Source organism: Salminus brasiliensis, chromosome 7 (assembly GCF_030463535.1).
Source record: "Salminus brasiliensis chromosome 7, fSalBra1.hap2, whole genome shotgun sequence".
Taxonomy (NCBI): Eukaryota; Metazoa; Chordata; class Actinopteri; order Characiformes; family Bryconidae; genus Salminus; species Salminus brasiliensis.
In genome coordinates this window covers 23,743,329-23,759,549 of record NC_132884.1, presented here as the reverse complement: position 1 = coordinate 23,759,549, position 16,221 = coordinate 23,743,329, and the positions used below count along the sequence as shown (strand labels likewise).

The 16,221-nt window shown below is 39.2% G+C and overlaps 1 protein-coding gene across 6 annotated transcripts in view; it reads left to right on the top strand.

Annotated features, from left to right (window-relative positions):
- The first annotated feature begins 7,089 nt into the window (after window positions 1–7,089).
- dnajc6 (DnaJ (Hsp40) homolog, subfamily C, member 6) overlaps window positions 7,090–16,221 on the top strand; it is a 29,386-nt gene continuing 20,254 nt past the window's right edge. For 3 of the 6 annotated variants that reach the window (XR_011979953.1, XM_072684249.1, XM_072684245.1), the window contains exon 1: window positions 7,091–7,475. Coding sequence is in view for 4 of the 6 variants with exons in the window: in XM_072684249.1 (XP_072540350.1) it covers window positions 7,256–7,475 (220 nt within the window). In the remaining 2 variants the exon portion in view is untranslated. Of the gene's footprint in view, window positions 7,476–16,221 lie in introns of all 6 variants that reach the window. The other 3 variants (XM_072684248.1, XM_072684247.1, XM_072684250.1) reach the window with 3 other exon arrangements.

Sequence of the window (16,221 nt, the reverse complement as noted above, 5' to 3'; positions counted from 1 at the left end):
GCAATATTTCTCTTTTCCATTTTACAATCCCTTGCTGTTAATTAACCAAGTTTTAATCCACATGCTGGACATGTTTGCACTGACTGTAATCAGTTACTAAAGGGAAAGCACAGCACTCTGTCAGATTCTCACAGTGGGAGAACTGCACATTAACCGACAGCTGATTTTCCTTCTTCTTCTTCTTCTTCTTCTTCATCTTATTGTGGTTGTGTATTGCAAAGCAACTACATTGTTATCCAACTTATATTTGTCTTCTTCTTCATACGTTTCTGCTGAATTTACCATTGGGAATTTCCCCACTGCGGGACTAATAAAGGACTATCTTATCTTTTTCCAACATGTGAATTTTGTACAGTACTGTAGTTGTTCCCTATAAAAATGTGCATGTTTCTCATGTCACGATGAGAGAACATGTAACATCCGACCAACCACATTAGGGTACATTAGGGTAACAATTGGCAAACACCACAGCAACAACCTGATATGTCATAGCAACCCCCGGGATACCATAGCAACCACCTAGCAACACTATGGCAACCACATAGCAAAATCCATAGGGGTACATAACAACAGCCAGGAAATGCCATTATGTAGTTATTATAATTAGTAGGATTTTATATATATATATATATATATATATATATATATATATATATATATATATATATATGAAACTAAGCACATAACTGCATATATGTGTATATAATAATAATAATAATAATATGTGCATTAATAATAATTATTAATCATAGCTTTTAATGTAATTGTACATATATATGTATGGTATATATATATTTCTTTTATATATTTTATTTGTATTATATATATATATATATATATATATATATATATATATATATATATATATTTATAAGGTAAAGATAAATATTGCTCATTATTTATGGAATAAACGCTCGAGCCGTGTCGAATCGCGCTGTGACATCAGAGAAAGCGCAGTGTCGTTGCGCGTTAAGGCGCTTGTGGATTATGAGAGATGCAGATGATGTAGATGATGCTGCGCGTGATGAAAAGCAGCCCGCTGATCCGCTGATGCAGCTCTGCCTCCGTCCTTCACCCAGCAGCTCCATCTCCTGTGCTCTCCATAGCACCGCAGCACGACTCCATTGGCAAGGAGCGAGTGATCTGACCTTTGACAGGCAGCGAATGACAAACCAAAGGTCAGCGTTTCTGCAGTCCGCTGAGGATCGGTGGAGGATGAGCGCGCTGAAAGGTAGGATGCGTTAACGTGTTTACTTCTCTACAGACAGACCTGGGTCCGGCGCCTGCTCCGCGCGCGTCCTTCCACACGTCTGCAATTTAGACTGAGCTGTTACATAACGAGTCGTGTCCGCTGCACTGACCATTTTAATCAGAGACACCGCTGAACATCACCTCCGACACGGACTAACAACCTCCCGATGAGGACGCTGCGCGGTGCGCTGGGGGGGATTTGCAACTATATAAAAAACAGCGCTCGAATGACAGGAGAATCTGCAGTTATGCATAGCCAGTGAGCTGATTTACTGAAAATCTGTCTGTATGGTGATGTGTGTGTGTGTATATATGTGTGTGTGTGTGTGTGTGACATTCCGGCTGCATGGCCGGCGCTTATAATACACCAGCGGGTTTGTATGAACCAGGCTGATTAGCACGAGCGCCCGATTTCCCCCTCAAATATCAGAGCACAGTTCGATGGGGCAAACATTACAGTGCAGTCAGGAGGGAGTTCCGCTCAAGATGGGAAAGATCCAAGCCTATTTGCAGGAGAAAATGCCCGTTTTTCCTCAAACCAGAGCTGTGGTCAGGGAACGGAAAAGAAAACGGAAGTGTAGCGCTGACGTCATCTGCTTTCGGCTGTCGATAAAACGGCGTCGAGGGCTTTCTTTAACAGGGCAAAGCACACCCTCCGAACACTGTTCGCTGTAACACGACATCGCGGTTATGTCTAAGCTTTATAAATGCCGCCACAGTTCGCAGCAAGCAAAACTAAAACATCCAGGAAAACCGAAAACAGCAGGGAAATCCGGCCGTCGTCAGAGAGAGAGATGCGGAAGTGCGCGTTGCCTGGCTGCGGCTCAGCTGGCTGCGCGGACACGCTCCATCTTTACCATTCAGAGACTGGAGACCGCTGTAAACACACTGTCGACTGCAGTCTCACACACACACACACACACACACGCAGATGAAGCCTAGGCCTGAACTGGACCTGGATTTGTAATGGAGAAACACTGCTGACACTGACGTTTAATGCAGGTCCTCGAAACTAGCCCTGTAGCCTGTGTAGCTTGTCTGTAGTACAGATCTATGGCGCGCCGGTTTAGCCTGAAACACCACCACAGATACAAGCTACGACTCAGCGTAGTACAAACACCAAATCTCAGTAATTCACTTATCTTATAAGTACACTAATAATAACACAAATGTGTCATAGTAGAAACTCTAACTCAACTATGAAATTATAATAATATCTACAGATCAATAAAGCCATTCTGACTATTTAGCCATAAGGACATATCCGTCATGTAACCTATCCAAATGTTTGCGGACACCCCTTCTAATGAATGCACTCAGCTACTTTAAGTTGCACCTATACCTGACACAGGTGTGCCAATGCACACACACACACACACAGCTTGTCTAGTCCCTGTAAAGAAGTATTGCCAATAGATTAGGACTTTCTGGAACAGATAAATATGAACCTATTGGCACCATGTCTAATGCTAAGTGTGGGCTAGAGAGGTATAAAGCATTGAGCTGTGGAGCAGTGCAGCTGTGCTCTCTGGAATGATGGTGGTGCTCCATCCAATACGTTTGGGATGAGTCTGGGGTTGGGGATGAGGTGGAGTGTTGATCATCCAACATCCTGACCTTACTAACGCTGTTGTCACTGAATGCATTCAGATCCTTACAGCAATGTTCCAAAATCTAGTAGAAAGCCTTCCCTGAACAGTAGAGACAGCTACTCCAACAAAAGAAGGATAAACCTCTTTTTAAATACCCGTTAATGTTTAAAAGAAACATTGAATAAGCAGGTGTCCCAATACTTTTTTGTATGTATAGTTTAGGCTGTGATTGATTTAGATAGAATATCATTCTCTCTTATCTATAACTACATTCTTAGTAACAATCAGGTCCTCTCTTCTGTAAATGGACTCAAATTAGTGCAAATGCTAATTCTGTGTCTAATTTAGATTTGAATAGTTGTTATATTCATTCAAAATATGTGCATTGTCATATCTGTAAAGTATAGTTAATAGTAATAATACAATTATTGATTATTGATAATTGTAGATATGTATCATTAATTGGACTCTATCCTAGCAAAAGTATAATTATAAGAGAAAATGAGATTCCATGTAAATCAATAGCAAAATATGACTAGAGTAAACATTACATTAAGGACATGTCATTCTGGAAATATGACTAGTTAAATGGCTTTATACACTATCAATAGTGTAAATTACTATTCCTAGTAATTCATACAAGGACATATGTGTACAGACATTTTGAGTTTTTACTAGTAAAATACTGCTAGTATCATTTTTCATTTAAGGCAAAAATGCCTTTTATTAGTACATTTAGTTACTTTAAGGAACACCTACTGTTGACACAGGTGTTCAAATACTCACGTGCAGCTGTCTATAAACTTTTGTATCAGAATAGTTATATGTTAGTTAATGTGTTCTTATTTTAAATCTAATAGTGTCGCCTTGCAGAAATGTACACAGTGTGGAATTAACACCTACAGTGTAGAAATGTGTTTAGCTGCATGCATATTAACTGTACATGTTCATTCAGCTCTTCATTCATCTGGGGATTTTTCAAATGAAAACTTTAAAAGGATTAAGCTACTTTAAAAGCAACACGTCAAGACTGGATTAAAGCATCTAATGAAGCCCACAGCATCTCATCGTCCAGGCCTTACAAAGAACTTAATAATGAAATTCACACTCAGTTCTGATCTCTGATATCCTCCTCTTTCAGGAGATGTGTTTCAGCAGAACTGTTGTAAAGGCCAGATGTCATTATGCCGGAGTTAAACTGGATGACATTGATGGCAGCCAGTCAGCCTTCCCATTGAAACATGCTCACCATGCCGTGCTATTCAGATGCGCTGGCATGTTTGGACTTTGTTTAGTCAGATAAGCTGTGTCATCCCAGGGTGGCTATGCAAGAGGTTATGACACATTTCTAAGTTAAAGACCTCTTAAAAGATCACAAGATCTGTGTTGAACAGATACTTTGTAGTAGTGTAACATTAACTCATGTCCCGGCCCTTTTCAGAAGTGGCTTAAGTGTAATGTGAAAGCTCAACACTGGAAAAAATAATAATAAATTAATAAATAAGGTAATAGGGCTGAGCAATATGATAAAATACTTTATTATGATATTTAAAGACATTTTTCACAATACACAATATATATTGTGATATAGTATTATATATGCAATTACAGACTAAAAACGTCAGTAGCGTCAGATTCTTAAAACCTGCTATTCAGATACTCTCCCATACTGTGATCAGTCTAATTACACTGTTTGTAATGGAAAGTGCAGTTGATCAGTGTTTAATATATAATATAGAAGTTTAATAAGGGTTCCATAACTGTTCAACCCCCTCTGAGGTATTCAACCCCTTTAAGGTTGGTAGAACCTCATTTTTAATGCAGTAACATACATTACTATGTATTTGCAAACTGTTTAGTCATTGCCACCCATGTTTCGGCAGATTTACCCCAGTTTGTTCAGGTTAGTGTCTCTGATTCTTGGTTGGATTGATGTTAGCAATATGACTTGGCCATTGTGCAACGGTAAGCATTTTTGCTGTCCAGTCTCCCTTGTGTTGCTTTGGTCTTGTGCTTGGGATCATTTTCCTACTGAAGTGTGAAGTTTCTCCCAAGCTTTAGGTTATTTTTGTTTTTGCAGACTGAGGCAGATTGTCTTGCAGTATCTCCCTGTATTTTCCATCATCCATCCATTCTTCAGTGTTAACAAGCTGCCCAGTCATTACTGAGGAATAGTATCTGCACAAGTTGATACTTCCACCCCCATGCTTCACTTTTGGAACAGTGTTTGTTTGAAGGATACAGAAAGATGGTAGGCCATCTCTCCAGGTGTATATGACATTTCTTTCAGAAAGGACAGTGTGTCTTTCATATCTAGGAATGAAGTGTAATGTTTTTATTAGATTTATTTTTGTTGTATTGGAAATTATTAGTAATTCTGTCTTAGTTTCATCCATGCCCAAAGGTTTAATATAACTATTCAGTACTTTAGTTTACATGCAGAAACTTGAGAGTGTGTAATTAGTCCACTGTAATTCAAAGTAACAGCACTTTATAGACAGATTGTGTTTTATTAGGCCTAAAATTTGGGTACCTTGACTCTCCAAATGGCTAAAATGGAAAGACTGCCTATAGCACTAGCTTTACTACAGCTGTTTTTTGTGGTCCATTTCTTTGTCATCTTACTGCGTAGAGTTGCAGTTTAGATGGTGTAGATTAGATTTTGTAGCATTGTTGATGGAGTATGCAGCCTAAAATCTTGCATTTACTTCCGCTTACATTTACTCTGGTTTGGTAATAGTTATAAGACAACTATTATAACTAATACATTACATTCTCCTAGTCATTATCTAACCATAGGCCCCAATATTAGGAATGTAGTGCTATTATCAGGGAGTTATTTTTGATTATTTCTTGTATGTTATTTTTTTTTAAATGTGTTCTCAACACATTTAATTCTCAAAAAGAAGAACACCTTTTTAAGAGACCATATCAACACAATTGCATTTCATTATAGAGTTATATTGCAACACACTTTATTCATGTGCAACTACAACCCACACAAATCACTTCATTAATGGGCAAATAATGTTTCTGAGAGTGTTTATATCATGAGAATTAGGCAGCATTAAGCTGGTAATTAATGGCAGACAGCAACCGGAGGCTTTCTCTATGTGACACTTTCTACATGCTGAGTTCCCAGCCTTTCCTCTCCCAGTTTCCCAGGCTCAGTTACTCTTATGAGAAAGCATGCCACCCAATGGGTGCCAAGACGGAAGCATTTAACACCAAGAAGCTGATTTGGAGCTAAACCATTCTGCTAGAGAAAACGTCTTGGGTTGAAGAACCGCTAAATGGTTTAGCAAGGGTAATTAATGGGTTGCTTCCTAACTCACTTGTTTTTGTCTGTTTACAGGGAGGTGGGGTATAAATAATACAGGCTGTATAAACTTTACTCAGCTATAAAATATTGAAATTGTTTGAAGGGGATGTGATTGATTTATATGACAGAAGTCTATTTTTATTTTAACTATGTCAGTATGCTTGTCTACACAGCGAAAGTGTTAAATGGACAGCAGAAGTCCCCAACAGTTGCATAACCAGGAATTATTTATATCCAGCTGGACTTTCTTTAGTTGAAAGAAAATGTAGCTGATAAGTAATGGAAGTACATGCGTGAGGCATCGCCCGCTGTCTATAGTTCCTGAGAGCTCCTTCTACACTGTATGTGTTAATTCCACACTGTAGGGGTTAATTCCACACTGTAGGTGCTTATTTTACGCTGTAAGTGTTAATTCTATACTGTAGGTATTAATTCTACAATTTAGGTGTTTATGCACTGTAAGAATTAATTCTACATTGTAGGTGTTAATTCTGCAATTTATGTATTAAAGCACTGTAAGAGTTATTCTGCATTGTAGGTATTAATTCTACATTGCAGGTGTTACTTCCACACTATATGTGTTAAATCACTGTAAGAGATCATTTTACAGTGTAGCGGTTAATTATACAGTGCAGATGTTAAATCACTGTAAAAAAAAATATTATTCTACACTGAAGATGTTAAAACACTGAAGGCCTTAATTCTACACTGTAGGTGTTAAAGCACTATAAGGGTCAAAATTCCCCACTGTGTGCCTTTATTCAATAAGAAGAGTTAATCCAGAACTGTGAGGGTAACTCCAGCGATGGAGGTCCTGCTGTGTAATTCTAGCTCAGATATAAGCTGCGCGTCCTCGTCACGTTCGTGTCACGTCGCTGCCGGTCACGTTACCCGGTGCGAATCAGGCGCGCTGTGGCCTCCTATTGTCGTCAACGGTGATGTGGAGGCGCTAGAGCGCGAGGACCCGCCAGTCCTCAGTTAGCGCAGCGCCGTAACGAGGGGATCACAGACGAATCACACCCCCTAAAACAGGCAGCGTGGAGATGCATAGACCGTCTTGAATTCACCTCTACCGTCTCAACTGGTGCTCATGAGCCTGCTGGGCGGCTACAAGAAAAAGTCTGGTTACGATGGCTACGAATCTTTGCAGCTGGTCGATAGCGGCGGAGACTTCAGCAGCGGGGGAGGAAGAGGAGGAGGAGGAGGAGGAGGAGGAGGAAGAGCAGGAGGAGGTGGTGGAGGAAGCTTGACAACAGCGAGTTTCGGTGCCAAAACGCGACCGGAGGATTTCAGCACCATGGACAGCTCAGGTAAGCGTATAGACGGCCGTATTGTTTTTTCCCTGCACCCATATTCCGGCAAAGCCCCGCCTCCTTTCGCTGGGGTTGGCCGGTAGTGGGCCTCCTCTTGCATTAGGATTGGTTAATAGGCCGGACCCTGTTGTAGGCGGACTGCTTGTGAGAATGAATTAGTAGCCAATGTTAGCGCAGGTAGGCGGAGCTTTGACGGAATACGGGTGGGGAATAAACAGGACGGGTTTGGCAATGCCATTAGAGTCAGCATGAAATGTCTTGCACGGGATGTCTCTTAAGTCTTGCTGTGTGTGTGTGTGTGTGTGTATGTGTGTGTGTGTGCTGTCTTTCTGTGTACTGGATGTGCATGAACGTTAGCAAAGAGTGCAGCCCGTCTCTTACTGGTGTGTGTATTGGTTTGTATTGTGGCCTGTGCTGTGTCATGATTGCTGCCCATATGCACTGAAATGTCCGAATTAAGCACGCGAGCAGATAGAGTGCAGATAAAGCTGTTCTTGTTAGCATGCTAATGCTAGGTCTGGGTGGGTCTGGTGGTGTTGGATTAGCATGCAGGTAGCTAAGAGTTAAACACCCAGCGGAATGGAGAGGACGGTGAAAGAGACAGTTGGTGTGCTGTGTGTGTTTCGTGGGTGGGCTAGCGTGGCTGGCGTGGCTGGCGTGCTGCAGTGGCCTGAAAGGAGTGTAGCGTGAGGGGGATGAGGGCGTTTCTTCTTTAAAAATACGCTGTCAGGTGCTCTCGTCTGTTTCCGCAGTGTGTGTGTGTGTGTGTCTGTCTGTCTGACAGTGTGTTTATGTGTGTCTGTGAGGAGGTGGGTGTGGGAAGTGAATGCGTGCATGTGTGAAGTGGGAAATAGAGCACGAGACTCTACAGAGACTCTACAGAGTGTCCTCAGCTAATGCACCTCTTGCACACACCTAAAAACACTCCTTAAAAAAATGACACACAAAAAATGGTCAAATGACTGACAAACAAATACTGTAAAATTAACATTAATACTGAAATATCTTTATTGAAACTCAAATGCAGAAATGCTCAAGTTTTTTCACAAATTATTATGACTTAACACTCATAACACTCAATAACGTGACAGTGTAACATCATCATTTTACAGATTGTTCTCTGAATTATTACAGTCAGTCATCTCCCATAAAGTGACAGTGATAAAAGTTCTGCAACAAAATGAACTATCTGTAAAACACTGAGAGAATAATTCTGTGGGAGCACGAGAGCTAGCAGTCGCCACAGAGTCACACTCAGCAACGCAGAAGAAGGTGACTTGCTCTTACAGTCTGCAACACTGAGGCCAGGCGAAAACAAACAGGACCACGTAAGAGAAGACAGTGAGTGTCAGTGACTGAAGCACATGCCCTGTATGTAAATAGATGGTGCCAGAAGCCAATGGCAAAGATATACATGTTTGCTGCAGAACTTTTAGTGTTGAGACTTTTTAGAAAGTGTTCAGTCGTAAGAATTCAGGACAAAAAAGTGTAAAATAACAGCACATCTCAGCAGGAACTTATTTTTCCTCAGAATTTTAATTTCAATATTTGCGATTAATATTACATTTTTTTTGGACAGCCATTGCTGCCAGTCATTTGACCATTTATTAAACAGTGTACACATAAGCATTAATGAAAGAAATATTTCATTTCACAGAAATACTAATGAAATTGACCCTAAATTTACAAAGACAAAACGTACATTGTTATTATGGACAATAAACCTTTATATTATTATCTGCACGTTTAATTACATATTCTTATTGTAATTTTACATATATATAAGAAGGCAGAAAAATGCTATATAAATAATATAATATTTTTTCTGTAGGAGAAATAAGTGTAATTTGCAATTTTTGGCATAATACTTAAAATAACAGTTTTGTTGTTATTTTACAGAGAAGTTCTGTAATTTTACAAGGTTTTGTATAGAATTATAACAAATGAAAACTTCTTTAACTAGTTATTTTGCCTAAAATTAATATTTTGGTACAGTGCACTTACTGCATTCCAAAAGCAAAAAACAAGAATCCGAGGATTCTTTATCATGGACGATGAATTGAATTTTTACAACGTTCTTCCAAAACTTACACATCAAGATAACCTGAACACAAAAGCAGATCTACAATGCAAATGTGTATCTATCTAAACATCTCCAGTAAGTCTGAGTTGCCTGGACCTACCACATTTTCATAGTGTTCTCATTTGACACGTTAACCAGTAGTCGACCCCGGCTTTGTTTGTTACAGAGGCTGATACATGTCAAAGCCCTTTAAGGTAAATTTTTCAGTTCTGATTGTATGTTTCATCATTTCAGTCTCGTCGCAAATCCGCTTTCCTCAGAGATTCATTTTCCCATTCAGAACGACACAATGACACAACAACCTGGAAGCAGGCTTCTCTTTTTGGTTTACTGTGGCTAGATTTTGTGCTGGATCCCCCTGACTGTTTAAATGGGATGCTAAGTCAGCTGTGAACTGTTGGAAGTGAATATTAGACCTTTTCTGTGCTCTGCTCTGCTGTGTTGTGGATGAATAAGAGAATAGCTTTGTGTCTGCCTGAGAGTGATCTATTATTGAAGAGCTAGAATGGGGTCCGGTTACAGGACAGACACACACACACACACACACACACACACACACACACAAACACACACAGGTTTGCTTTGTACAAAATATATATAAGTCATACATACATGCTCCTTATGTATATGTACAATATATATGTAACTCAGCCATAAGATTAGTACCATTAGTGACAGGTGAAGTGTAAAACTATTTTCTTCATCTACAGAGTTAGGAGTGAGTATATATTTGACAGCAAGTGAACAGTCAGTTCTTAAAGGTTGTGTGATAAAAGCAGGAAAATTGCTAAAAGCACAAAAAATAGCCTTGTTGTTCTCTGCTTTTGCTACAAAACCTAGGACAATATTGCCCTTAAAATGAGAGAAAACATACACACACACAAACACACACCCTGTTGGACAAAGAGAACAAAAGGAGAGAGAGAGAGTGTGTAAAAGAGGTGGAGGAATTAATGAGAAAATATGTGAGCGGGACGCTTTTCATATCTGGTCTTTATTGATCTCTCCGGCCTTATATGGGGCAGCCCTCATGGGCACTATCACCCCCCCCCCCCTTTTACATCACACACAACCCTTCGTAGGATAAAAGGGACTTTAGTAGGAGTTCAGAGGCTCTGTGTTCTGTGTGTATGTATGTGTGTGTGTGTGTGTGTGTGTGTGAGAGAGAGAGAGAGCAGCCCTGGACTTTGAAGTCAGATGGGCTGCTGAGTCTCTGCCCACTCCAAATAGAGCCTTTCTGTAGTTTTATGGCTGTGCTGACAGGAAGTCTACTATGTGCCCAAGTCCACTGTTCCAGCTTCTCCAGCCCACCCTGTTCTTCTCTGACAGTGAAAAGCATCAGCAGTGAAGCAGTGTGGTCAGCTAATAAAGAAAGTGCTGACTCAGTCACACTGCTCTATAGACTACACTTGTTCTTCATTAATCAGCACTTCAACAAGAGAACCCCAAAATTGAGCCCCAGTTTTTTTATTCAAGTTAGGGAGGTGAGTGCTCATCATTTAAGTCTGGGATAACAACAACTGATTAGATTATATTTGGCTTCAGTGGTTTGTATGTAAGGTAAACACTAACTTGATATGCTCTATACAGTACTGAAAAAGAGGTCAGTGACTTGTTACAATGGTGGAACCCTCTTTCGTGCTACAGACACACTCATCATGGACATGGATGTCATGGCAGTATTGGGCTTTGAGTGATTTCATTACTCCTAAATCAACACAGGGTCAAAAATACACAAACATGGCCAAAATATACACATAGCACAGATACACATCAGCTAGACGATTGAAACTTGGATATAATGGAATGTTCCAACAGGACAGTGACCCCAAACTCATATAAAAGGATGGTTGTGGAATGGATAACCAGCTAACATTAAGCTTTTGGAATGGCCTTCCCAAAGTCCTGACCTTATTGAATATGTGTAGACTGTGCCAGGAAACCAGGTGTGCTATATGTATAGTTTTGACCCTATAGTTAGAGCACAGGGTTATTGATGACAGGGTTCAGTACCCAGTCTTTTAAATGTTCAAATACCAAACAGAAAAGTTTTTTTTATGAATGATATTTGAGTAGATACAATAAAGGATTCCTCCCATTGCTTAGAACTTCACATGTAGAAACGAAGGCCAAATGCAATTGATTAACTACCAACATAATTAGAATATGACAGAGCAGTTAACAAATTCTGTTTTCTACATATATGTTAATGCCTGTTAAAAGCTTTAAATCAAACATTGAATATTTGTACCTAATCTAGAACAGTGAAAATTATTCAAGTGCCCTGCTTTTAAATAAGCACAGGGCAGAATTATTTCATTTATACATGGTGGGGTTTTGTCATTTGGAGCCTAAACTGGAACTAAAGGCCTAGGTCCTATATATATGTAGAATCATGGTTTCTCACTGCATATCACAGTCATTATTTGCATTAATTATTTGATTTCTAACAATAAAGTCTTGTAGAAAGTATTAATATTTAGGCCTGTTTACTGGACCTGGAACTGCTGGGTCATATGTTCTGAAACATGCTTCGATTGGTGGGTTAGAACATCCCTCCTTTTTAACAGCATCACAAATTATATCCTTTCAGTTTCACACTGAGTGCTAAGAGATCAATAGAGCAGCTGAGCCACCAAGCATGTGCACAATTACACAAAAAGTCTAACAGTGCATGACACATTGCAGCATTACATCATACTATATAATAAATGAGTCAGTGTTATTTTTACAAGCATTAGAACTTCAAGTAAAAGTGCATGTGTTCTTGAGCTTGCATAGGGACACAATTTTCACAATTTCATCATAACCATAAAGGTTGTATAAACAGAGTTGTCAGGCCATGCAACAAAATCATTCAATACATCAAAATCAACTACCAAAAGTAGTTCACGCATGTAGTTCAGTTCAAAACATGAATTTATTGCATTATACAATTTGTTGTATTTCCATATTTGACAGTTCTTCAGAAACATCTAATATTTGACCATTCTGTTCACAAATTATTAATATTAGAAATAATGAAATAATTCAACAATCTGAATCACCAGACCTATGTAAATTATTTTGAAATGATGTTATAATAGGATTTTTAATCCCCAAACACATACATCAAGATTTAAAGTACAGTGTGTTTATTTTTGGTAATTAGGCCAAGCACAGCTGTGATTGTCTGATCTTCTGAAAACATCCTGTAGCCTACATCAATGCACTTTCTGTGATTTGTTCATAAATAAATTGTTATCACTTTGCTGGATATTTTATTTATGTACTGTCACAGTTGTGCAAAACCTTGTATCTATATATTTTTTACCTTTTGACATAATTTGAATCTGACAGTTGTTCGTTACATGGTGCCAAAATTCCTTAATAAAAGGACCAATAGAAATGCTCCAAAATCTTTTATGTTGACTTCCATTTAAATGTTATGAAGGTTTTTTCCACCTTCTGTAAAGTTGCCATTTTGAAGATGCAAGATTGTTATGCAACAGTGATAATATGGTAATTCTTACACAATTCTGATGGCTCTGTTTAGCCTGCTCATTCATTTGCGGGACTCGATATGTAGAAGTTGTCCTCCCCACATTGAGGGGTTAACTGCCTGCTCCTCTGCACAAAAAAGCAGGAAATTGTGCTGTATCCTGTAGCCAGGGGTGCTGAAAGGGCTTTCTAGCTCCATGAATTACATGCATTACACTGGGCCCCACAACTGTAGTAGTTCTGCCAAAGTACTCAATTAATACATTTTTAGGGCCCCTGTCAGTAACAGGCCCTTAGAATCATCCTAAACCCCCCCCTCGTCATAGCCTCTATTTTGTATTCACAGTGTATACACTGTGGGCAAAACTGGCCAGTTTCTGGTGACATGATAGTGGGATAACTGTCCACTGATAATATAATTTAGAATTGATTAAAAATACTCTATTTTAGCCCTAATTCTACAGCTGACTTCAAATGTCAGTTTCAAAACGTAATGCTAGTCATTAATGCGGGTGTTTTTGCGGCACATTGCATAATCCTACAGGGTTACTTATGGTTAAAGATGGCATTCATGGCTCCAGTCCAATAACATCAAGTGAAAAGTGGCCCTAGGTCATTTTAACCAGACTTTCTAATTAAAACTAGGTTGGGAGCATCAGTCATGAATTGGCCACCATGCTAATTCTAGCTCAGGCATAAGACCATATTTAACTTGTGATTTCTTTAGTCGCCCTGCAATGGAATGCATTAATGCACTAACACAGCCATTGCTGAAAGTCTATTGCAACCAAGTCTTATAGCCCTTTCGTACTCTACTCTCCATTTAACCTTTATAGAGGGCCTATATAGAATATGTGTTATGATACCTAATTTTTTTAATTTATCATTCTCTAAAGAGACCAAGAGGCTTGTTTCCTCTGCAAACATTCCTTTACACTGTTTCTAATCAAATATAAAAATGATTACACCCTTATTAGCGAAGAATGTTTAAAGTAGTACTGTGTGAAATGAAGGGTCTTCGTGGTTCAGTAAAGAAATAAAGCTGGAGAGCCAACCCCTGTAGGCCTGTGCAATTGCATTCAGCCCTTTACGTCACCAAGCTGGATTTAATGAGCGCTTACTGTCATTTTGCAGAACTTAAAGCCTTTTCTTTTGTGCATTTACTGTCTGTGATATGTTAGAGAGTGATGCAGCAGCTCTTAAGTATCTTGCTAACTGCATGACAGCATGCTGAATCACTGCAGGGTGCTATGACCTGCTCTCCAATGAGGCAATGCCTAAAAACTGGGGCTGACAATGTTTGAGTGGGACTGGGTGATATCACTCTTACTCTATGTACAATGACAGAGCCAGATAATTGGTACAGCTACTATGGCGTAAGTACACTCAACCGTCACTATATTAGAAACCCTTGCCTTGTGCTTCTACTCACAAGTAAGAGTTATGAGCAGCACCTACTTTACACGTCTACTGTTTAGGGGCACAATTACAGACTGTGGCCTGTATTCTGTTGTCATGCACAATTTATTGACCACCCTCTACCCCATTCATCACTGCTCACAGGGCCACAGCCGTTAACTGGATATTAGTCGCAGCGACAGTTGACACAAAGGACACGGGACTGGTAGAAACAGGGCTTCTGCACATTCCACTGATAGATTGAGAGTCAGTCACCTCAAGGATATCCAGGCAAGAAACTGACCACTAGAGAAGGACTGTGTGATGGCTGATACATTGCACAGCAGCTGATGGGCTACAGGCTCTATTTGTATACTTGCAAGATGGAGCCATAAGGTAGGCGTTTCTAAGAATGTGGCCAGTGAGTGTATGCATGTGTGTGTGTGCGTGTGGGGAGTGTGTTAAAAGCGCAGGAAAAAATCTGCAGAGTCAGGCTAATAGTTTGAGCGTGGTCCAATGTGGGAGGATGTACAGATACGCACACACATGCTCTAAAAAACACACACACACAGAAGAAAAGCAAAGATCTGCCAGATTTATAGGCTTTTGGAGCTGCCAGATTTCCAGAAATTCCAGGTGTTCGCACAGTGTCCTAAATTCCTAAAAGCAAGACTGCCAAAGAGAACAACACAGGCCAGCATTTCTGATCTCAAGCCAAACCATGATATATTGTCTTTTGTATCCTGGTATGCATGATTGCTGAGTAACCAGTTATATCAGCCCCGGACCACCAATCCATGCTGGATTCAGACTTTCAGGCATTCTGGTATTCACCTCAGCTGTTTTTTTAGCAGGTGAAAGATACCTGGCAAAATAAAACATACAATATCAATCAGGTACATCATATACTATCATGATTGATAGTAAAAATGACAAGAGATTGTGGCATGCTCCCTCCCCAGATCATTCAGTCATTGAATAGATGTTAAATCACAGTTAAACTGTAACCGTTAACTTCACTGAATCAGCATTCCAGTCTGATTTTGGATCACCATTAAAATAAAGCACCATTGAAATTTTATCTGAACATCAGCAGAACACCAACACTACGTAAATGATCTTTAAACCTTTAAAAATCCTATGACTGCAGTAAAATGTGGTAAATCAGCTCTGCTTTATGTACAGCAAGGGTTATTTTGTAAAAAAAAGAATATGAAAAAATGATAAGAGACCAGTTTTATTTTTCAGAAATATCACCAACACCAACACAGTCAAACAAAAAAATTCTTACATATATGCATAAATACATTTGTATAAATATATACATACATACGGGTCCCAAAAACAATTGTAGCTTTGTTCAAAATGTGAACCTTGAGAATTTAAGCTACCAGTACTAAGGCATGTAATATGATCAAAATCACAATCAGACTTTTATATTTAATATTTTTATATTTTTCCATCTAAGAAATCCAGTGCATAGCAGAGTTTATAGCACATTTAAGGCACAAAGGTGATTATTGTGTTAAAAAGCTTGTCTGAAAATGTGAAGATTTTAGAGTTGTAAAATCTTTTATCATTTTCTACATTGTCAAGCTTTTGGGAGAAGCTTTTTAATACTTTTTAATAATGTTTTGCCTACTATGCCCTGGAAAGTCATATAAGTCATATAATCAACATTAAAGTCATATATCAGTAAACAGCCTGATAATATGAGCAATAAAAGGATGGCATTTTCATTAACAGCTAGTTATCTAGCCAGTTTACATATTCAGTCACAGC